We start from the raw sequence: 25033 nt of genomic DNA on the forward strand, positions 1-25033 counted from the left end.
TTTTGGCCAAACATAATTATGCTCTATACTAGGAATGACCATATGCATCTACTACCAGTTTAAACAGAACTATATTATTATACTAGGAATGGCTATATGCATCTGTTAAGAGTTCCACATAGATGTATGTTCCTAGTTAGCCCGTCACAAGGCATCATTTCAACAAAATTACATATGATTCATTTTCGAGACAACAAAAAAGCTAAAGATTTACACACTGTCTCTATGTAGATTCTTTTGCACACCAATACACACACATGATGGATTCCACATATTTCTCTCACCTTGAACCTTCTCGTTTACGGATTCATATTGGAACCCTCAATTAATTGAAATTAGTATTCAAGCATGTCAGAAGGAAACCTCTCCCAAAATAAAATTACATAAAAAATATATTTTATTAATCATTGAGTTATCACTTATGATTAGATTCTTTTCCTTATAATATTTTAATTTATTTTTAAAAAATACATATAATAATAAATAATATATTAATTTTATGACTATTAATGAAAAACATAACCATTTAAATCACATTTGGAATAGATCCCAAATAAATTGGTTTTGCTTTACTACATGAACTTTAAATTAAGTGAAGAGGCTCTCTAAGCTATTGGAGCAGGGTGTGTCTATTTTACTCCCTTTCTCTTCCTCTTTTCTTCTCATTAAATGATTTTGTTCTACCAAAAAACAAAGATAAAGATTTTGTTATCTTTTTCTAAGAAAATAAAATTTGTTATCTCCTTTTATTTTGTCACACCTGATTGGTGCTGGCTCTTGTTACTTTATGAACTACATTATTCGATCATTTGACCATTAGATCTATTGAAAATGACTTGGATACGTCATCTGCCAAGTCTTAAAAAAAACGGAAGAAAGAAATAAATAAAATAATACCCTATATTATGGCCTACCATTTACAAAACTTTTCTCATTTTCTCAAAATGTTCTTATGTTACACCTAATCTTAGAATAATAAAAAAAATTAAAGCATATAAATGACATGAGGAAATATCAAATTGGTCAAAAAATGGAACCATTTTATTCCCATTGAATTTCCACAAAAATAATCTATCAAAATTATTTTTTCCCCACAAAAATATATGGAATAGAAGAGGAGATTTTTTTTTTCCCCGGTGGAAAATGAGAAGAGAATTTAAACCTCAAAACTAATGCACTATTAAGTTATAAAACGTTCTTCCAGGGGCCAAGGGCCGTTTAATCTCATCTCATTGTTTTTCTGCCTTTAAATAATTAAGCTCTCTCTCTCTCTCTCTCATTTTTCGTTTTTTCAGACAGAATCTCTTTCGTAGTTTCGTTCCCTGTAATTGGCAAGTAGAACATAACTGGAATCTTCTCTCTCTCTTTTTTCTCTATTGCTCTTTCTCGTTCGAAGGTCGGCCATGGCTACCGAGGACCGAAGAAACGAACCGGAACAAGAATGCCTTTACAGGACAAAACTGGTACAGTTCATGGGACGCACCACGCCCATCATTCTTCAGAACGACAATGGCCCTTGTCCTCTTCTCGCGATATGTAAGGTCCCGATTTTTATAATTCCTTTTTTTTTTGTTTATATATATTTAATTTTTCCTGTGATTTCTAGGGTTCTTGATTTATTTTCTTCATCTTCTCCTGTCGATTTTTGATCGACTTTAGGAATTAATGATGTTCCGTTTCTATGTTTATTTCTTCGCTTTGATTTGTTGATTTTTCAATCGAGTTTTAGCTTGAATAATTTAATAATCAGTGAGATGATAGGTGCTTCCTCTTTTTCTTTGGGATTGCGTGTTGGTGTTGTTTGGAAATTAGATGCTTTATTATTATTATTTTTTATTTAGCTGGATTTTTATATTTATTTTTTTATTAATTTTGTTTGAGTTAATGCTCTGTTTTCTCCTGAATTATAGGTAACGTTCTTCTTATAAGGAACAACCTGAATTTGAACGCGGATGCATCTGAAGTCTCAGTGCAGAAATTGCTATCCCTTGTTGCCGAAAGATTGATTGATTCTAACAGTAATGTTGAGGTAACAGCCTATTTAGTTGTTCAATGGTTATCAAAAAATGCAACAGTTCTGTCAGTTGACTTGTTATTTACATTGTGTTGTGACTTGTGAGTCAGAATAAAGATGCTGGATATGTCAAGAACCAGCAACAAAACATAGCTGATGCAATTGACCTGCTCCCTCGACTTGCAACGGGGATTGATGTCAACATTAAATTTAGGAGGTAGCTATTCCTCCGCTCTTCTCCTCGTTCTTTGTCTATCATTATCATTTTTGCTTCTTTTATTTCATGGCATTCCGTTTGATTATAGTGTGCTTGTTTGTTCCCTGTAGAATCGATGACTTTGAATTTACGCCCGAGTGTGCCATATTTGATCTCCTGGACATTCCACTGTGTCATGGCTGGATTGTTGATCCTCAGGTATTCTTTTTGAAGGCTTTATGGTTTCTGTCTTTAATCTTGAGTAGTATAAACTGTTTTTTTTAATCATCCATTCCTTGCAATTTCAGTGTTATGGCAATTATGGTGCCAATTTTCCTTGCTAATCATGTTGCTGTCCAGCATTTAAAGTCATTATTTGGTGTGATCATGAAATATTGCTCAATTATTTGTATTGAACTTTTGCATGATAGGCTTACTTGTAGCTCTATGTATGTTGGTATAATGTTGCAACTTGTGATTTTGAGGTTGCAGAATCTCTTTCAGTACTCCTTAACAAACATGAAGAAAGTTAATTTAGCCCCCAAAGAGAAAAAACCTAATTATGAGTAGTTAGGTTTTCAACATTTGATTCGATTTCACTTCTGTGATCTTTTGCTGCTCCACTTCAATGTCAAAGTTAATAGATGGGTTGTTACTGCAGATCTTGATCTTAGTTCTGCAGTGTTCTATATTTTGGCCGCTCCCTATTATATGGACTTTGTTCTGGGGTCAAGTAATAGAACCATACTCTCTGTAATTGTTAGGCCTTCTCATAGTAGTATTAGACCGAATGCAATTCTAAATGGGTTGGAGGTCATGAAAATTATCTCCTCGCCTGGTTCAAAGACGAAGGTTGGTTTGCTTGTGGGTCTGGTTCTTGGAGTGTTTATGGTAGTATTCTTAGTTACCATCTTCCTCTTTATGAAATCATAGCCCGCGCACCCTTTATAGTCCTGCAACACCCCAATTCCACAAGCCTCATCGGTTGCCCCCAGCGCCAACCCATCCAAACCAAAGCTCAAAAACAATCGCTCCAGCAATTGAGAATTCAACGACTTGGGATCCATCACCTTTCATTCCTCTTTCTCTTCCACCGAAATCGTGGACAACCCATTCAGACCCCAACCTAAACTCTTCCACTTCGGTGGATTCAGCACCACTGGGATCTCCCGGAGATCACTCTTCGAAAGTGCTCTAGTCATCTTGTTGATCGAATCATCAATGGGACAATGAATTCAAAGACTTAAGGTACTTGACCTGGTCCTCAAAATTTGATGAATCAGATCAGATTCCGGGGACAACTCCTTCGATCGGATTGGACGGGGAATTGTGCTTCATGTGCACCCTTATGGGGTTGGTTTACCTCATAAAGGGTATAATGGGCTTTCAACGTTAAAGGGGTAGTTTTGGTATTAGAAAAAAAAATTAGCTGACTTAACAACAATTTCAAATGGTGAGGGACGGTTGATAGACTCTTTGAGTTTAGGGGAAGGGCAGTGATATTTTTGAAAAAGTGTAGGGGAAACTTGATATTTCACTATAGTTTAGGGGAGGGGAGTGATATTTCCTCCTGAAAAAATTAATAGAAAATTACATGATTACCCTCTATTGGGTTTTCCTTTACAAAATTATCTACTTTATGTTTCAGTTAAAAATACTCAAAATTAAATTTGAGTTTACAAAACTACCCAAAACAGTGTCTCTCCCTCCTTCACCTACATTTTAGACATTTTTACCCCTGCCTTTGCCTTCCCACTCCCTCCCTTCGCTGCAACCCCACCCCCACTGGCCTTTCCACCTGGCAACCCCTCGCTCTCCTTGCTCCAGCCTTCCCGCCTCACCCCACTCTAGTCTGTCTTTCACTTTTTCCCCTTTCATATTTGATTAGATTTCTTCTTTGTGCAAGCTCAAGGCCTGAGGTTGAACTAGAATCTACTCCTGCTGCTGCAACCGACTGAGTAGTAGAAGGGTTTTGGGCAAGGGGAAAAGGCCCCCACAAAACCCTCTGCCTTCCCCCCTATATCACAACCCTCCCTTTCGGACCCCTCCCTCTGTTGTCTGTGCTATTCGACACAAAATTCCTGAACTCCATTAATCGAATTCTTATTCTTGTTGCCGGCCCATGCATACCACCACCGCCACCGGGAATTCTTCTTCTTGAGACAGAGCAAATCGGCCATGAACATAGTTGTCATGGCGTCTCCAAGGCAACGATTTGGCGTCTTGGCGGAAAAAGAAGTTCATGGCAGTGCTACGATTTACATGACTCACAAATGGCGGTTGCCATTGGCTGATAGTCGTCGCCATGGCACTGCCATGGACGCCAGGTCATGCCTGATTCACTAAGCGGTCGATTTTTTGTAAAATGCAGGGTGATTTTGATAGGGCTATGTTGATTTTTGATGATTTGATGTTGTTTAATGTTGGTTTTATATGTTATAGGGTATATATTGTAGGCTTGTAGCATGCTAAATAACTTTAGAGAATAGGGGAAATAAAAAGTAGCATACTAAATAACTTTAGAAAATAGGAAAAATAAAAAATAACACATAAACGATTTGACCGCCATGGCAACGCCATAATGGTCGATTCATCGCTAAATCGATTAGCCACCCCTCGACCGCCTTGGATCGATTTGATGCCGTGACAACTATGGCCATGAAGAATGTGAAATTGGACATTCATGCAAAATTGATGAAGAATTACAAAGACGTCCCACAGTGGTGGTTTCTCACTCTGCTAGTTGGCAGTGTTCTGCTCTCTCTCTCTTAATGTCTTTTGTATGGAAAACAGAGGTGCAACTTTCATGGTGGGGGATGCTTTTTGCTTTCATTTTTGCATGGATTGTTACTCTCCCAATAGGAATCATTCAAGCAACTACAAACCAGGTACTACATCCAAATTTCTGAATTCTTAGCTTTCTCTCAGCTGCATTTGTTTTGCCTATTTCTTAATTCTTGGTGACCACTTATCATTGATAAAAACCTTGCCCTGCTACACACCCCCAGCCCAGCCACCAACCCTCTGCTTACCACCACCGCCGCAAATCTACCTCCTGAATAACAAACCCTCTTTTCTGCAACCACCTCTCCCTTAGTTCCTCTTCCTTTTTTTTCTCTTTATGTAAACCCTAAACTCTTTGATGAAAGAAAAAAATAGAAGGTCATATCTCCCATACAACCGTAGCAGAGATTAAGAACAGATCTTGAATTGCTCTGCCATTGAATCTGAGAAGTTGGAAATGGTGAAGACTCATCAATCAAGTGAAGAGCTTGAAAGCAAATAAAAACCAATGTTGTAGAAGTCAAGTTTTGGACCGAAGTGATTCTCACAGGAAGAGAAATACCCCAGTTCCCAAGAGGAATTAAACAGAATTTCTTAAGCTTCTTCCATGATTCCCAGTGATGTTCCACTTCTTTCGTCGGTTGCAGGCTGGGAATTGGACTTGAAGGGATCAAGGGTAAAAATGTAAAAAATTGTACTTGAGGGAGGGGAAAACACTGTTTTGGGTAGTTTTGTAAACTCAAACTTAATTTTGAGTATTTTTGTTAACTGAAACATAAAGTGGATAATTTTGTAAAGGAAAACCCAAAAATGGGTAATCATGTAATTTTCCCAAAAAATAACCAGCAGCTCATCCTTTTGATTGTTTTCACCCCAAAACCTCCCAAACTCGAGGATTGATGTCATTTGACACTAATCTAGTGATTTCTTGTAAAAAAATTGGTGTCGAAACTTGATTTTAGGAGATCCAAGCAAGATTTCCCTAGTATTTTGAGGAGCTTATGGGGTTAGGGTTTTAAAAAGAGAAAAATCAAAATTTCACCCTATTTTCTCCATATTTATTGCATGATTAGATATTACCTGTAATGAGATAAATCTATGCATTTTAGTTTTTTTTTTAGTCATCATTTGTGTTTATAGCATTCAAAATGGGTAAAAAAGAGGGGAAATGATCTCTTTCCTAAGTGCCTGAAAATAATTATCAATTTAATAAATTTTTAATGTTCTGATTTAGTCAAACCTTTTGTAATTTTTATGGTATTTTTCGTATATTTTTTTCCTGCACAATCCAAGTTTGGTTGGATTTTATATTGGATCGGCTGATCAGGCGCCATATGTATTGGGCAATCTGGATCGGGATGGATCAGGATAGTCAGTGTCCTATCTGAGCCAGGATCCTGAGTTTTAAATCGTGGTTGGTTCTATCTTATTAACATGGCCTGTACGTGGCTTAGAAATTTCCTTTATAAATTCTTTGCCAACTCTGTTTACAAAATGGGATGAAAACATATAATTTCAATAAAATTGCATGTTGTCAAGAATTTGAAGAAGATGAGAATTTGTACTTTGAACTGGACTTTTGAATTTTTTTAGTAAATGTATATTCTACTTATTGACAATCAGCTTTCTGATTTGTGCTATGTGACAAATACTAGGATCATGCTACTGCAAATGCAATTGGATCCAAGTCCTATAACACTCTCACGGGGGAGCTTGTTGCCCTTGAAACCAAAAGTACAGAGCATAAGAGCAACCCTGAAGAAGATTCTGTTGATTTTGCTGCTGCAACAACTGCAACTTTAGGGGTTCCCTCACCATCTCTTTCAAGAGGTAGATCTTTTGATGAATCACCCGGTGCTCTATCTGAAAATCAGAAAGGAAGAAAGGGAGACTTGGAGGAACAAGCTGAAGTTCTAAGGGCATTGAAATTGTCCGAAGGTCAAGTGGTGACTTCTGTGGATGAGTCACCACCAGCTAATACAAGTGGGAATAATAGGTCTGTAATTGTAGAAGAGACTGTGCATCTCCAAAGAAATGAGTCAGAGTTCCTTGCAGGTGCTTTAGAGAGTCGCATTAGTGTGGAACATGAAATACCCCATCTGTCAGAACCATCCATATCACAGGATCCCACTGCCGTCTGTGGTGGCAATAGTAATATGATATCGGCTGAAACTACTTTAAGGGAAAATGATTATTCATGCTCAAAGACTGAAGCTGGGATTCATGCTGATCAGTTAAAGAACTCTGGATCTCAGGAACATTTCATTTCTACCGACCTGATGGAGAACAGTGTAACTGATGTATTGGTTCAGAATCCAAGTGAACCATTTCACTTTCTGGACAAGGATTTGTCCTCACCCTCCAAAGACCATATGCATGTCTCTGGAGGGGATCAAGTTCAAGAGACATGCCTACTGGATAATTCCACATCTGAAACTCATCATGAACCAGTAGATGATCTTGGTGTCTTTGAAAGTACAGCATCGACTTGTACACCCACTTTAAATCCTCAGTCTTATGAATTTAGTGGCAGTAGTCAGCACATTGATCAACCAAATAGTGTTGCCTCAAGCCTTGAAGGAAGTGAACCAATATATGAAGGAGAGGAGTGCATACTTGATCCAGGATTAACAATTTATGAAAACCGGGAGCCTATGTATGAAGGCGAGATGGTTCTTGCTGAGCAAGCTGACCAAGGTGCCGGAGATGGAAGTGATTTGCAACCCAGGGATGAAATCACTCAGCAGAAAGGTAAGCAGTTGCTGGATATAAAGGAGGATTATGTAAGCATATCTTTCATTGCTTGATTTTATGACTCATTCTTTTCTATGTTCCTGCATTTAGGGTAAGCAGTTGCTTGATATTAAGGAGGATTCTGTGAGCACTTCTTTCATTGCTTGATTTTATGACTAATTCTTTTCTATGTTCCTGCGTTTAGGGGAACTTATCAAGAATTTTCTGGGGAACAATGCGAGCCAACTAACCATATATGGGTATGTGAGGGACTTTTAGAAGTTTTCTTTTTCTCAGTCTGGGAGCTTCCTTTTTTGCTATGTGGATGTTCTAAGGAGATTCTTTTGTTATCTTGGCTTGGGCAGCCTCTTTTGCCTCCAGGAAGGTCTGAAGGAACGGGAGCTTTGTGTTTTCTTCCGCAATAATCACTTCAGCACCATGTTCAAGGTCAGTACCAACATGTCTTTCTTTGCATTTGCTTCAATTTACTTTTGCTGCCCCTCGACAACCAGTTACTCAGCTACTTGTTAAAGAAGGAAATATGTCGACCATTCATAGCGTTCCAGTTTTTTCTCTGCATGAACTTGCAGGATTTTAATAGATGTTCGGTTCTGTTTGCAGTTTAACGGTGAACTTTATCTCTTAGCTACTGATCAAGGTTACATAAACCAGCCTGATTTGGTATGGGAAAAATTAAATGAGGTAAGACTGTTCCCTGTGTGATTCAAATATCTCCTAAATTGCCTTGATATATTGTTCTCTCCTTGCCCCGTTTCTATTTGTGGTCATGAATCTTTCCAAAAGTAGAACAGATTAGCTTGTATCTAATTTATAATTATTCTTTTCACAATATATGTTAATCCAACATGCCCATAGAGACGACATTCTTTATGCTTGCACTGTGGCTGTATGCCATACTCTGTTTGGAGTGGGTCTCCACTGGAAGTGCACCCATAGAGTTTTTGTTCTAATGTGAATGGGCTATTTCTGAGATTTTATTTTAGTCTAATTTTTTAGATTTGACACCCTGGCTTTTCAGGTAAATGGCGATACAGTATTTATGACAGGCAACTTCAAGGAATTTAAGGTCGAAAATCATGTCAATGACCATTGGGATGAGAGAAATGCGGTGGCCTGTACTGCTGTATGTGTTACTTCTTTCTCAACTAATGTCCTAAAGTTTATCATCAATGGCTGCAATGAACTAATAAAAATTTTCCTGCGTCAGGACTACATTGCTAGCATTGATAATACTGCAACTGCGGGTTCAACTATAAAGTAATTTTTCGCTGCTGGTTTCTTTCCTATTTTCTCATCTTAAGTGTGTGTTAATGCTTCTGTTATGTGATGGCTTCTTAGGTGAAGAATAATGATGATAGGTACTAGTTGCATTTGCCTGGGTTCTTTCTTCTGATGAGCTGAATCATTGTGGAGATAGGGTCAGGTTTTGAGATCAGGGAAGTGCCTTATGGGTGGGAATCCTGAACCTGGCCTGTCCAAACCTACTCCATTTATTAAACAGGCTGTTGTTGAGTTTGTCCTGCTATTCCATTTATATGGATTGGTCTTGGGATGGGTTGTAGGCATAATGAACTATTATACGCTGGACAATTCTGGACCATTGATAATGAACCACCCAAACACATCCTATTGTAAGGAGCCCAGGTATGCGTAATTTGCCCGTCTAACAATTGGGCAGGTTCAGGCTAGTGTCATAAAGCCCATCACACCCAGGCTTGACAGTCTATTTTCCACCCCTTACGTGCTTGTGTTTTCCTATGAAGAAGAGCCAGCTCTGTTTAACTCTTACCTACAACCATTGTTGTATAAAGTGCTGAGATCTTCACTTGTTTGGTGTATACTGTTTGAGAAAATCTCTGATTGTTCCATGTTATTTTGACAGCTCTGACCTGCAACTGGCAATAGCACTACAACAACAGGAATTTGATCAGCAGCAGCCTCAACGGCAGAATACTCAACAATCAACTGTCAGCAGTTCAAGGCTTGTCACAGGTCCACAGGTAAATTCTGGATTTTAGGGTGGTCCTAGATGTTCCTGTATTTCTGAATCTACCAAATAAACTGTGAATTATGCTTGTAGGAAAAAATAAACTAAATTAAGGAAAAACAAACCATTTGTATTTGGGCTGTTCCTATTTATTTTTGCACCTGAATCTGTTTGTGACCCAATTTCTTGAGCACGGTTTATTTCTAATTTCCGTGAGTTGATTGGATTAGAGTGGTGAGTTGCCCAAATAAACCTGTTCTTTGAACTTATCATAAACTTTCAATAGGATTGGATGAACAATTAGGAAAGAGAATGGAAATTTGGATGAACAAATTAGAAAGAGATGGAAAGTTAGAAAACAAATTAAGGCCTCCTCTGTATTGTATTTACCTAACTTTCTTAACAATTCCCACCCAAAAAAAAAAAAAAAAATCTTAACAATGAAATTCTATTATGGGGAAGGGTTCCCCCACAATGCTAGTGTGGGTAGAATTTCCCACGCCACACCAATGGCGGTGCGGGGAATGGTATAATCCATATAGGGCCCACATGGTCAGGTAGGAGAGATAACAATAAAAAAAATTCATGTGAGAGCGCGATAGTACATTAGCTTTGTGGGGAACTTTCCCTTTATTATTTATAAAAATGAACTACATCATTGAAGAACCTAATATTCGTTTAGTGCCTGCAAAATTTTACAATTCATGTTTTGGTCCACCAGTTGGTGTAGGATGAAATAGTTATATGGCCTTGTTTAGATTTGAGGCCTGGACAATCTTTGAACTTCCAAGTGACATTTGTCGAAATTCACAAAATATTTCCTTTCACTAGGGGCTGAAATCTAGTGAAATTGGCAAAGTTAATGAAATTTTGAGCCAACCTGTCTAAAGTAGCGAATATTTCTGTTTCTCCGGGGTTTGGAATCACCCTATCAGTCAAAATTTTGAACATTGGGCCTCGGAAGCACAATAAGTATCAAGCATACTTTTGAGAACAATTTTTAAATCAAGGAATAACTGTATGGCTATGAGGTATTTTCAAATTTAGAACTTGGATGGCTTAGGACAGGCTGCTCCCCCCACAGCCGCCCCTGCCCAAAAGAAAAAAAAATAAGGGTTAGAGAAAACTTGAGTTCTTGAACAAGTTTGTGGTGGAGTTGATGAGAAATTAATTGTAAAGAATATGCACTACTCAAAGAAACGTCCACCAGTTAATCTACATCATAGAGAACCACTTTCTAGACGACTATCGATTAATAAACAATACCAAAGAAATTTGTTAGTGTAAAATTGGAAGAGAAAAACATGAATCCCATTTCAGTTTGAAACCATTGTCATTATCTACTCTTAACTCTTAACTCTCAACTTTTCCTAGATCATATCCGATTTTTAAGATCTTGGAATTGTTATATGCAACTGCATTACATTTCCACCAATATAGGAAGTCGAGCAGATTGAAGACAATATATGATGTGTAACTTTAGTCACACACTAAGTCTATGATGGATAATGACATGGTGAAAAATTGAGGAGAGAGAGATACTACAAAGTGACTATTTTAGATATTTGGGTCAACCATAAATAGAGAAGGTGACATAGAGAATGGTGTTTCACATAGAATTAAAGTGGGATGGATGAAGTGGAGAGTGCGACCGGAGTGCTGTGTGACCGACGTATTCCTTTAAAGCATAAAGGAAAGTTCTATAGGGCTATTGTGTTATCAGCTATGATGTATGGGGCGGAATTTTGGATAGTTTAGAAGTGTCATAGAGAGAAGCAATGCGTAGAAGAGATGAGGATGTTATGATGAAATTGCAACAAAACTAGGATGGATAAAGTAAGGAATGAATGTATAAGAGCTGATTTGGGAGTTGCCTCGATCAATTACAAGCTTTGATAAAGTTGTTTGAAGTGGTATGACCATGTTCAACAGAGGCCTGGGGATGCCTCACTAAGGAGGAGTGATCTGATTCTAATTGAAGGAGCTAAAAGATTTAGGGGCAGGTCTAAAATGACCATATGAGAAGTCATGAGGAATGATATGCTTTGCCTAGGTCTTGTCCCAAGTATAACTTTGGAGTCTTGGATAGATCTTATTGGGGAGCACATATCCATGTAATTGACATTAAGTTGGGATAAGGCTGAGTTTGTTGTTGTTGTTGTCGTTGTAGAAAGTAGAGCTAAATAGACAAAGTATTGCTTCTTTAAGGTTATGACTGCAAGAAAAAGTGATGCACTCAAGACGTGTGTAAAAGTTTCCCCAATGAAATAGGATTCTTATTCATGGCTGAAGTACTGTGAAATAGTACAGATACTGCTTGTGGAGACTAGACATTAAAATTAGCAAACTTGGCATGTGCAGGTTGGCTCAATAGTCCCCATTATGAACCAATGTAACATGAAAAGAAATCAATGCTTCAAAGCCCTTATTTAGGACTCTTAAATTTACTTGCACTTTGAAGAGAACATTGGTAATGCATCGGAAAAACACTCAGTTGTAGAGAAGAGAGTATGACAGCTGTTTGTGGGTGCCTCTTGAATCCTGATCAGTGATCAGTGATCAGTGATCAGTGGCTGGCCTCATATAGATTTCTTGCGGTACAAGCAATGTCTAGGATGGGAGCTCAGTCAACAATGTTAGTATTCTGTGATCTCCAAAACAACCCCACACAACCCCCTTCCCCCTCCAAAAAAATAAATAAAATTAATATATATATATATATATATAGGGAAAAGAACATTGCCTGGTTGTGTGTAGCCTGCACCGACATACCCCCCCCCCCCCCAAAAAAAAAAAAAAACCCTTGAAATGCCCCGCCCCTTTACAAAAGGAAAATTTTCTCCTGGTCAATGCCCCTGTGTGTCCCCTCATTGGTCCTTGTGCTGGTGCAAGGGACACGTGACCAGGCAGCGTTCTTCTTCCTCTCTCTCTCTCTCTCTCTATATATATATATATATATAAGAACTTTGTGCAATTCGAAAGTTCTACCCTCTTTGTAACCTACTATTTATCTAGACGAGACCTCATAGAATGAATCTGTACGTACAAGTGGGTGTCTCGTGTTATTGATTAGAAAAAACAAAAAAAAAGTCTTAATAGCTGAGTAGAAAGGTGGTTCACTAGTTGGCTTCAGCGTGTAATTTCTTAGATGTGGCAGTTCTTTTTTGTATAACCATCAAGATGCATCTATATGTTGAACTTGCTATAGATGGCATCAATACGTATCTGAAATATAGCTGTTATTATGGATTTAGCTGAAAATTTATTGAGATTGTTGACATAAGTGCGAACTTTTCCCATGCGTTTTCATTTGCTTTTCACAGCAATACCCTGACTGAACCCTTAACTCTCATGAATGGATCGGAAATTTCTATTGAGCATAATCTGTTGCCAGGGATTTATTCTGCTTGACATTATTTGTTCCTTGGTCAGGTGCCAAAGGGTAGTGGCAGCCATTCATCTTCAAAGCAGGAAGCCAAGTCAAAAGACAAGTGTAGTGTGATGTAAATTTAGCCCAGAGTTATCAACGTACTGCAAATGGCGTAATTTGTTCTGAGACGACTTCCATAACAGAAATCAGTACTATTTTCATCTCCCAAATGAGTATTTTAATGTAAATGAAAAAATATAAATATATATATGTAAAGATCCAAATTGTCGCATGCTTTCTTACAGAGTTTAAATAAATCTCTTTGAAAATAAATAAATAACACAAGAATTCCGGTAGCCCCAAAACAAAACACATCCCAGCCCCCCCAACCCCAAGGGAAAAAAAGGGAGTGGGAAGCTAAATACATGCTCTAATAACAACCACTTCGCAATTTTGGGACCAAACCATTGCCATCAACAGTCACATGAGCTCAAGATTACCATCTTTACATAACAGGCTCCTACCTAGATGCCGAACCACGACCAAAAAATGCTATTAGCAATGGGTTTCTTCTTAAGCAAGTCATGAAATCATCTTTACTAATCCTTCCATCACCATCAGTATCAAAAATATTGAACAATCCTCCAACCTGTACATGCAAAAGGGTTTGAAAATGTAATAGATGGCTACAAAATAAAGAGATGCTAAGTCCAAAATATCAAATTTAATGGAAGTATAAAGTGGTCAGCCAACCTCCTCTTCACTCGCATCTGGCATTGCTAGCTTGAGAATATCTTGCAACTGCAGAGTACATTCAGAAGCCAACATTAATGCGGATGCGAGATTATTAAGAAATTCGAAAGTGACACCATATAAGGGTGCAATGGAAAAGGAACATAAAGACGATATACCTGTTGTTGTGATACATAATTACATCCTCTGCCATCACATTCGGTGAAAGCTGATTCACAGGTTTGCGAGAATAATGGCTGCTTCAGGATATGAGCTGATCCGAAAAAGAACTGCAAGTTCAATACTCCAGTTGTCACATGGTTGCTAATAAACTCAACAATAGAATAAAAAAGTTAACTGGTAATGGGGACGACCCAGGTTCCTTCAAGGATTTGCTTCGACATGGAAACTGAATCGAGCATACATCCAAAAGTAAACCATTGACAGAACAATCATGAAGCAGGATTGAAACAATAGCTCAACAGAGAGAGGGAGATATATATATATATATATATATAGCGTGGGGAGGAGTTGGGGTTTAAGAGGCAGGTCTCACAAAGAACATTTAAATTTCTTTAAAGAAAAATTTTGACCCTCAGAATGGTTCCAAGTTTCATGGTAACAACAGATCGTGGAAAACAATTTATAAATTATTCATAGGACCTTCCAAGAGAAGCTACAACAATGATAAAATCAATATATAACAAGAGGATACCTGTCTAAATGTAACCGATCCCTGCTTTTCCACATCCAGATATCCAAAGATCTGGAATGGAGACAACAAGGAATATACTTCGTTAATGGAAACACAACAGCGAATCATGCAAATGAACATTATGTGATAAAAAAGAATCTCATAAAATAGAACATGGTTTCAAACCATATATATTTAATAGACTTAGAAAATATCATATGCAAAACATCCACCAGAGTTCTCTACAGTTACAAACATAGATGATATTATGCTACGTTACCATCCTTACATGTCTTTGAAGAAAATTTTCTACAACGAAGATCAGAGCCTATGCGAAATAGAGATTAAGGTTAGGAAAATGTGAGGACCCCAAGTCTATCCAAGCACTGAATGGAATAGCCTTCTGACTCCACACACCCCCCCCCCCCCCCCCTCTCCCCTCTCCCCTCCCCCTCCCCCTCTCCCCGTAAACCACATAGAAAAGTAATTAGTCCATATCCAATTGATGATGAAGTTGAACCACATCCTGTAGGTAGCTGACCCAGAGTAGTAGCATTTGTTCTAATGGTTGTTACTACATTTACTCCATGTTCTCTTTTTAGTCGATAATACAACTGTTAAAACAAATTTATCAACTGATTAAGATCATATTAGGACATAAATGGAGCAGATCAGATCCATTAAAGTGGGTTCGGAACTTGAGAATTTATCTGCTTAAATAATCTGGGTTTGGATCTGACGCCAGAAAATTAAATGCTCCTGTATCAGGATCTAATATGTTCGATCCTTATTTTATCCTTCCCAGTTTTACCAAACATCCATCTCAACATCCTTCTCTCAGCTACACTGAGTTGATCTATATGATGTTTCTTAACTGCCCAATATTCTGCACCATACATCATAGCCGGTAGCATGATTATCCTATAAAATTTTCCTCTAAGTTTCAAAGGAATACGTCGATTGCACAACACTCCGAACACACCTAGCACTTCATCTATCCTATTTTAATTTTATGTGCAACATCATCCTCCATATCTTCTTTATTTATGATTGAGCCTAGATACCCAAAATCATCGCCCTCTCTCACATATTTCTAGAATCATTTTAAAAAGAACAAAATTCAACCGATTCAATTGACTAGTGAATAGAAGGAATATAATAGGAACAAAGGTAGGTTTAGTATAAGTAAAAAATTCTGAACAAAGAGTTGTTCCATGTGCATATAATATCTCCATAGATACTCAGGTAGTTTTCCTATACATTTCATTCCCAAAATGAACCAGTGGCAAAGTAATTAAGGAAGTGTAGGTGTTGATCCAGGAATGTGGTTTAAAAGTTAAAAATTCATATAAAATTCTATAGTAGGCACCAGTTTTTGTGGACATTCATAAAAAGACAAGTGCAGATAGTAGACACAACATCAAGTGTAAACTGCTCAGGCAACTGACCTTCTCAGAAAGAGGACATGCCCTCAGCCTTAGAACCCTCAAGAAGTCATGGATTTTGACACGCCCACTGTGAACAAGATGACACATGAATATGAAAATCTTGTCTGTTGTAACTTGAATGATGCAAATGAGCATGCCATGTCACAACACACTCAAGAAGCAGATGTAGAAAACATTTTTAGCATCATCAAGGGCAATCAAATCAACCTAAGCAGCTTGGCAATGATAGCATATGATAGACAGGATAACCTAATCACAGTTCAACCACAAATATGAAATCCTTAAGCAGATTAATCTTAAAATCCTCCTGAAATGAAATCCATGATTACTATTTGGATCATTGATAGGTAAACAAATAAACCTAAGCAAGCCTCCTAAGAAGAAGTAATTACCGAATGCGCAGCTTGGTTGGCACGTTGCAAAGAACACGAGCTTGAAGCTCAATGGTAATACCGAAATTAAGAGCTAAATATAATTACCGATATTTCAGGGAATTACTAGTACGGCCCTCAGGACAAGGCAACAGTTTATGTTTCCAAAGTACAAAATTCAAACAAAACCAAATCTGACAAGAACTAGTAGTGCCTTGACTGAGTTGATGCTGGTGCTGCAATTTGTATTGATCCCTCTTTCATGTCAGTAGCCCTCAGGACCTCAAGTTGAAAGCAATCTTGGCCAAAATTCAGACCATGTAGGCTAGACTCAATGGCAAAGAGAAAGGAGAAGTTATGGCTAGTTCACCCAAAGGGGCTCCCATTTCTTTAAATGGATAAGGAGCGGTTCAAATAAAACTCATCTTTAAATCATAAAGATTGAAAGTAAACTATAGATTATTGAAAAGGTATCAAAGCCTTGAATTTCAGTACCCCAGCAATGCATACATTTTCTATTTGAGAGAGACCATTATATTTACAGGGCCACAATGGCACAATCTAATACTTAAATTCTTCGATTAGGTGCATAGTTGTCATGGCATCTAGGCAACCCAAGCCGCTGGAGGGGGCCTGGACACAAGATGATACTCACAACGTGACCAAGGCAACGAAAGTGGCCACCTAGGTGACCAAGGCACCTGGTGCCTTGAAAAATATGATTAAGTGTTATATATAATACCCATAAGAAGTTTGGGAATTGCCCAACGTATCCCCCTCTCCCACACCCCCCCCCCCCCAAAAAAAAAAAAAAGGTTATGTGTGCCTAAAGCACGTAATTCTATCACAAAAAGAAAACTGTCAGTGTCGTGTGTATCTAAAGCATTTAATTCTATCAGAAAAAGGAAATCCACATGGAAGATAATGATCTCCCACTGTTGGTGCAAAGCATGGTGGGTCCCATTGCATTGTTAATGTATGAACAGACAGAAATATAGCATTTACTTGATTTTGTGAGCAAATGACTTGTCCTTTTTTCTATTGTATCAGCAACAGAAGAGTTTTAATAAGAAAAACACCCCAAAAAAAAAAAAAAAATCCTCAACAAGAGGCACCAAAACCAAACAAAAGATCTGGAATTTTAAAACTTTATTACTAAAACACCATACATTCTCCCCCAACCCGCAAGTTCCTCAATCAAAAACATCTCAGAAGTCAGAAGCCACTCCTCTTTCCAACAGCAACGGAGCAACCCATGAGTGAAAAAGAAAAGCTACAAATAAACAAAGACCATATTACAGAAATAACCTGATCCAACTTATTTAGAGAGAAAGAACCCCAGCAGCCTCTCCAAATGTTCTAAACTCTTCCCTTTGAAGAACATTTTCCCAATGTTTGTCACATCCCATGCCAGTACTATTAACCCAATCTTTTTTGGGTACCAACCCAAATATCTTGCTTCTGTTGTTTGTGACACACTTCTTAAATTCTAGAACTTTCAAGCACAACTGACTGGAGACAAATCATCTTTCTAAAATCTTCCACAGGGCAACCAGACGTTCAACCCTTCAACAAAAAGATAATACAACCTGAGGTCTTCACCACTATGGTTGGAAATAGCAATATAACATAAGAGTGCTCATGTTGAGTGATGTATCAAAGAGAGAATATTATTATATATGGCCCCTTGACACCCCAGACAATAGATGACGTGAAATAATAAATGCATATAAACCACATCAGCAGTTCAGCATATACACATCATGTTCGAACTTGATGAGACATTATTCCAGGAGAACTTAAATGTTCTCACAGAAGATTTATTACCTATGGTCTGGATTCATAGAAAGGAACTTATCCAGAAACTCCACAGCTTCCATTGTGCTTATGTTGAATGACTGTATAATGAATAAGAAGAAAATGAAGTCAACTTTTCTTTGATTCGGCACGATAAGCACACGATGAATATTCATAAAAATAACGATTGAAAAGCATAAGACTATCTCAACCTGAACAAATACTGAACACTAGGAAACATTTTTCTATTGCCACAAAATGATTGCACCTTTGGAGATGAAAACTTCGAAATCAAGTTTTCTCCAGTCCTAGAGACGTCAAAGATTTCTAAACAACACATAATGAGGGCTCCACTTCTATGACAGGAGAATATTATGCTAGAATACTACTCTGGTTATGGTTTGTGTGCTGTGGTGCACTTGCACAGAAATCAACCTTTAGACCCACCCCTTATGATTTTGTGGTACTTAACAGGAGACAATCTCTCTCTCTCTCTAAGAAAAATACCATTAGATTCGGTAAACAGAAAAATACACCATCACTACCATAATTGAATAACCATAAGAAAAAAACACTCTTTTATATACTACATGAAATAGAAGCCGCCTTTTTTCTGTCTCCAAGTGCTTTAGACCCTGTCTCAAAGCTAAATCATAAGCTGAAAATCTATAAGAATGTAACAAATGGCTAAACAATACAGTAGGCTACAAAAGAAGATTGTTCCGTTTTTCCATAGTACTGTTTCAATTTTCCATACCATTTTCACCAAAGGCTGTCATTAAACACCTAAATAGTTTTTAACCCATAAATGGATGCTTAGACAAGAAATCACTATTTATATATCAAAATATTAAAATATAGTCAAAGGGAACTATTAGATGTTAAAGGTATTTGAAATTAAAACTCACAGTTTCAATCTTAGACATTTCTACCATATAAGTTGAAGCTTTCTCCTGCAAAATGAAATAAGAATAATTAATAATTGGCCAAGTAATAAAATAAGTGGGGGAAATAATGCTGCCAGGCTGCGTAGTGTAGAAACGCAACCCTAAAACAATGCAGAAGATAATGGAAAAACAAGAACAAGCAATGCACATAGGCTTACGAGGGTTGGCAAGATTGCCTACGTCCTCGATGATATTTCCTGTCAAGGTGCCTGCACCAGTACTCCTTGGATTAAACTGCGATGGAATACAAGACATCGTACACCAACACGTAGCGTATGCTAGCGCCTCACTATGTCTATCTCCCCCCTCCTATGAAATGAAATATCTGCCCCCTATTGTGGAAGGAGAGAGAGAGACATAGGAAGGCACTAGCATACGCTATGCAGCTGGACAGGAAACTCAAACCCTAAATATGGAATGGATTTTATGGACAAAATTTTGAAAAATCCAATGAGATAAACATAAACTAGAAACATATTCATAAATTCTGTCACTCTACTTCAAAACTGAACTACTCCAAGGTTCAGCTACACTCCAAAACACTGAAGTACAAAGAACACATTTGAAAGAGATTATAAAAAAGGGTGTACCCGGTGCATAAGGATCCCACCATTGCAAGGTCCGGGGAGGGTCATAATGCACGCAACCTTACCCCTGCTTCGTGGAAAGGCTGTTTCCCGACTTGAACCCACGACCACTAGGTCACAATCGAGCAACATTACCGTTGCACTGAGATCCACCCTCATTTGATAGTGATTATAAAACAGAAGAAATGCCTATATTAATTTGTCCATATTCATAACTTAAATAAATTAGTTGAACACTCCCGATCCACTGCCTGGAGTTGAAGGTGAACGGGGTAGGTTCACATTTTTCTAAGTTATAACCAGCCCATATAGGCCATCGACTTGAGTTATATTCAGGCCCCTACTTGGACCCATATGTTGGTAATACTTAAGCCCATCTTCAAGCCCTATTCTGCCCCATATGTAGCCACCGACCAACAGCTTTGGAAGAGATATTGTGGCAGATTGTGTGGGCCCATTTTGCTCCCACATGTGAAGGATATTTAGTGAGTTAGTATTTTATCATAGTTTCTATCTTTTGTGCTAGTTTTAGTTGCTAAGCCTTTAGCAACATAGAGTTTCTATTTTGATGTCATGACAACTAAGATCTTATAGGAAGTCTTTATTTTAAAGTTGAAAGCTACCTAGTTGCAATAACTTTCTATGTTTGTAACTATACTTCATATTTTATGAATACAAAAGGAGGGCAACTACAGCCCAAGAATTTGATGATTAAACTACTGCTCTCTCGTTGGAGTGTGCTGACTCAGCTGCAGATCCTAGGTGGTGAAACCTAGGCTGATTCACGGTGAAGCTAACCACAGGCTGGGTGGTGATTCCAAGCCATATCCTTCCTCCTCATCTTTTCTCAGTTTTCTGTTCTTCTTCGATTTCTGTCCTTCTCTTTGTGTTTAGTAACCTATTATTTCTGCTCTTATTATCCCTTCAATCTTCCACTAATTCCTTACTTGTTTCAGGTCTTGCAATAGAGAGAGGCAAGCTTCCTCTTCTGAGTCTGAACTTCAGCCTTTGTTCTTAGTCCTTTTCAACCATTGGATTGGGCTGGAATTTTGATAGTCTCCCCCCTCCACTCAATTACATTGGACCCAAATCTGGGGGCCATCAGAATGTTGAGTTAAAGAGTAATTCATGTTCTCTTAACTTACCAAAGGACGTACACAGTGTATAAGGGCCCGAGGCTCCCACCACTGTGGGGTCAAGTTCTCCACTTACTATTTTCTGGTTTCCCCTACTTTCTGCATGCTGTTCACATCTATTTCTCCTATTCTAACCATCAGCTTTCCTTTGTATTATAGACGTATAATCCTTGTATTAGGACATTCTTTCGACCCTAGTTTCAGCCCCATTGGTTTAGAAGATTGGTGGATATCACTCACACCGTATTCTGCCCTATTTTCTCAGATATGGTTCACCGCAATTCTGGTTTTATAGTCCTTGTTTATTCAGCCTAGTTAACCTCATCCTGTAGGGGCTTAACAGGGCTTGAATAGACCAAAAGAACCTAATCCATCTGTCAACTGGAGAGTTTCAGTTTTGCTAACAAAGGCTCAGGAAAAAGTTCTGTCGAGAATATCTACTCCAACCTAGGATGCTGAAATTAGTGACTCTACAAGATTACTATTTGATTTGATCATTCTTCGTAGTACTAACAGCCTCTCTATCAATACATTACATACATAGAGCACAGACAAGTCATACAGCCATCACGATCAGAAAATAATTATTTTTAATCAACTCTACTCTATACTCTGTAGAACCACCTACTAATAGAGATGCTAGTAGGCGATGCTATAAACTGAATAGAAATTTTTTTTTGCCAAAAATAATCAATAGAATTATAAGAATGCTCTGAAAAAATGTTCTCAGATGCAAAGATCAGAAGTTATTGTTCAACCACAAATTCTGGATAGAATGCTGTGGTCTCCAAACAAAAGAGATGGCTCTCATTCCAGAGAGTGCGTTGCTGATGAAGTTAAGGGATTTTCAACTTGCAGATTTTATAAAGCAACCAGAATTTGGTTGAGGGTGACTAATACGTCAATAACATATTTCAATTCAAAGTAATTATACCTAGCAAGACATGTTGCCAATGGCATGATATATGACAAGCAAGAATTTCTTACCTGCTTTGACTGTGAGGCTTTTGTTAGAAGCAACAAATCCCCATAAGAATGAGATGTTTGTACAACATTGAGTGCACTTGCGATTGAGCGGCTAGTCTGTGTGGTCAACCATTAAAAAAAAAAAAACATTTATGTAAGAAATTTAAAATCCAAAGCATAAACAGCATCAGCAGAAAGAAATGCATGCATTTTGAGTCCCAGAAGGAACCTAAAAAATGGAGAATTATATTCATCAGGGGTAAAGGTTCTACGGAAAAGAGAAATAACTGTAGAGAATTGTTCACGTAAAGGGTGGAGGCATAAAAAAAAAAAAAAAAAAAAAACCTTAGGCTGCCTTCTCAAAGGTAATAGGATGGGAAAATCAAAGAAAAAACCATTAAAAAAACTAACTTTAACAAAGATGCAGAAAAGGATAAATGGCTAAAAAGATAAATCTTTAGCTTAGGGAAAAATCAAACAGAGCAGTAGATTATTAAACACAAAGTGGGAAAGGGGCCACAAAAATGATTTTATTAAAAGGAAAGAGCATCAACACATTATCTATTCAACCTGTTATCTTCTAACTAAAAAAAAAAATCATAATAATAGAGTATGAACACAAATTCATACAACAAAAAATTAACGTAAAGATAAATGGGGGAGAATGTATTGGTAATGGAAAGAAGGGAGAAAAAGCCTTTCCAAAATTTATGACAGTTCAAGAAAGCATATTTTGAGAATCAGATGACATCAATTAGCTATGTTATTTACACTATAGCCCCATTACTATAGAAAATACTCAGAAAAATTCCACAATCTACGCAGATATGCTGTTTTGTGTATTTAAATGCTTTCTTTGTTGGCAGATAACCAACTCAAATTTCACCCAATTTCCTATCAATAGATGCATATAAGAAGTGGGTGTATTTGTATCAAAATTGGCATGCAGCACAACTTAGTAGAGCAGAGGCTCAGCATGAACTTACCCTTTCAGCAAAATGGACAGCACTTTCTTTTTGGTTCTCAAGAGGCAAAACAATGGGAAGATATTCAACCTGCCAAATCCAAAACAAGATCGCTAAGTTAAAATTACATAATTTCAGAAGACAAAAGAATGAATCTGTTGATTCGAGTAATTAAATGAGCAAGATTGAAACTCAAAGAGGTGAGATAAAGGTTTAAATTTTGATTAGATGAACTAATTCAGAGATCAAGCTTAATCCATGTGAAATGGTAATAAATCAAGACAAACTACAGGAATGATTTAATCCATGTTAAAGCAATATTCCATAAAATACTGACAAGAGATCAGTTGAAATGATTTATGTCCCTTATACATTCTAAATGAGTAATTTCATTTGACATAGTCTATATGCTTCACTTTCTTGTTCTTTCAAATAACACAGAAGAGAAAGAAAATGCTGCAACAATTAATTGAACATTCCACTCACTAGAACACAAAAACTGAAGGGAAAACAAACTGAAAAAAGAGCAAAAAGAGAAAAAGCGTACGTGCATAGAATAAAAAAAGGTACCTCCATGAAATTGTGAAATTGGGTGAACATTCTGAACATGAGCTTTGCCAAGGAAATATAGCCCCTACAATAAATCGCATAAAGATGAAACAACAAACTAGCTAAAATTTAAGACAGCCATCAAGGAGAATTCCATTTAAGCTAAAAGTCCTACCAAGACTGATCAAAGTGCACATGTGGATAGCGAACAACTACCGGCTGGATTGGATAACCAGGAATAAATGCACCAAGTTGGAAAGCAATAAGGACCCTCCCATTCGTCGTGGTACCCTCAGGGAACAATAGAACTCGAGGATAATCATCACATGAAGCCTTTCTCTGTATTCAAATCCTTCAAAGCACATTTCTGTATCAAATGGCTTATAAAACGGTACAACTTATCCTTTGAATTTCATTTTATAAAGCAGGAAGTAGAAAATTGACAAAAATTGAAGCCTAGTTAGAATTCTACAGAAATCATCATACATGACTATCGATTAATGAATAACAACCACGGAAATTAGGAAACCATGTTCTGACATCATGTTACCACCTCATGAAGATTATGTAATGTGATTCAAAACAGACATAGCAAAGGACCATGGGGAAACCAGAACATAATTAGTTAGTTAGTGCGTAACACTTGTACCCTCATTCCAGAGTCTGTAATGTACATATACTTTACACATTCTTTTGAAGAAGGGTGGGTTAATTACATATTTTACATATGTCTCTGAATAATACATTAAAATATGTATATCTAATTGGTGTTTCCTGAAATTATAACAGTGTGTGTCTATATTATTTCCATTTCAAATTCACAAGGAAGCAGACAAGATTTATTTATTTTTTAAGGCACCTGGCAGCAGGTCAGTTTCAAAACCTCAAGAATCCAGTGATTCGAAGACCTTAGAAACATCTAACCCGATTACTAAAAGAGATGAGCATATATCAAGGGATGCAGTCTCCATTGCCAAATGATCTCTTGAACTCAACTAGGTCAAGGACTCTAAGGAGAAAGAGTTTTGAAGCAATAACCCAATTCCTTAGCACAAAAACAACTCATTTCTCATTTTTTTTGGAAGTAAAGCATGGCCCAGCTACAGCCCGAGAAAAGGGGAAAAGGTGGCTAATAAATGGCCGCAAGTGACGGCCAAACTTGGTCCCCAATGAAAGAACATGAATAACCTCCAGAAGCACACTTCCAGCTTTCCAAACAGCCCAATGAAATTTATATGCACAGAGAGCATAAGCTGCAGCAGCGAAATTCACATACAGCATAGGATAAAGTGAACTATTTCTTGTTTAAATGACCACCTGAACAGAAAATACAAGTACAACTGAAATACTCGGTGAATATCTCATTTAAGATTGGAGCCTTCCTACCTTTATTTCGCTAACAGCACGCTTCCTTGATGATGCTGAGAACCTATTCACATAAATAACCTAAGAACATATAAACAACAATAATTAATTACATCATAAGTACAAAAAAACGTCTCGATTATTTTAGTTAAACATCAGTAAGCCATCACGTGTATAAAGCTATAATGTACTATTGACGTGTAAAGCATAAAATTACCTGCATTGCTCTGATAATTGTTCCAACAAAGGGTATTGCATCATGTGACTCCGAAGTAACAATGGTTGGAAATAAATCGTAGAAAAAGAAAATAGGTTCAACATATGATACATGATTAGATACAACAATAGGAGCTGTCGCCCGTGGAGCAGGT

The 25033-nt window shown here is 37.5% G+C and overlaps 2 protein-coding genes across 2 annotated transcripts in view; one reads left to right on the forward strand and one right to left on the reverse strand.

The window, feature by feature from the left end:
* Positions 1-1235: 1235 nt before the first annotated feature.
* On the forward strand, positions 1236-13397 carry LOC122075829. The gene is made up of 12 exons (XM_042640997.1): positions 1236-1536; positions 1911-2029; positions 2125-2231; positions 2342-2429; positions 6650-7745; positions 7933-7987; positions 8093-8174; positions 8349-8429; positions 8767-8871; positions 8956-9005; positions 9631-9748; positions 13168-13397. Exons 1-12 carry the CDS (start codon positions 1404-1406, stop codon positions 13240-13242), a joined length of 2109 nt encoding a protein of 702 aa, XP_042496931.1. The 5' UTR covers positions 1236-1403; the 3' UTR covers positions 13243-13397.
* LOC122075830 (lysophospholipid acyltransferase LPEAT2) overlaps positions 13342-25033 on the reverse strand; it is a gene marked incomplete in the record, with an annotated part of 13081 nt that continues 1389 nt past the window's right edge. Inside the window, 13 exon segments of the mRNA XM_042640998.1 lie at positions 13342-13754; positions 13859-13906; positions 14017-14127; positions 14553-14603; positions 15980-16046; positions 18178-18248; positions 19056-19100; positions 21805-21900; positions 22770-22838; positions 23319-23382; positions 23473-23636; positions 24684-24743; positions 24880-25033. Coding sequence (XP_042496932.1) covers positions 13626-13754; positions 13859-13906; positions 14017-14127; positions 14553-14603; positions 15980-16046; positions 18178-18248; positions 19056-19100; positions 21805-21900; positions 22770-22838; positions 23319-23382; positions 23473-23636; positions 24684-24743; positions 24880-25033 — 1129 coding nt within the window.

The sequence above is a fragment of the Macadamia integrifolia genome, chromosome 4, assembly GCF_013358625.1.
Source record: "Macadamia integrifolia cultivar HAES 741 chromosome 4, SCU_Mint_v3, whole genome shotgun sequence".
NCBI lineage: Eukaryota > Viridiplantae > Streptophyta > Magnoliopsida > Proteales > Proteaceae > Macadamia > Macadamia integrifolia.

What these genes read in the sequence shown, in the direction of transcription:
- LOC122075829 (XM_042640997.1), top strand. Translation starts at nt 1,404, where the DNA reads ATGGCTACCGAGGACCGAAGAAACGAACCGGAACAAGAATGCCTTTAC. An exon ending in ATTCTAACAGTAATGTTGAG is followed by an intron (nt 2,030 to 2,124) that starts GTAACAGCCTAT and finishes CTTGTGAGTCAG; the next exon opens with AATAAAGATGCTGGATATGT. An exon ending in TGAAATCACTCAGCAGAAAG is followed by an intron (nt 7,746 to 7,932) that starts GTAAGCAGTTGC and finishes TCCTGCGTTTAG; the next exon opens with GGGAACTTATCAAGAATTTT.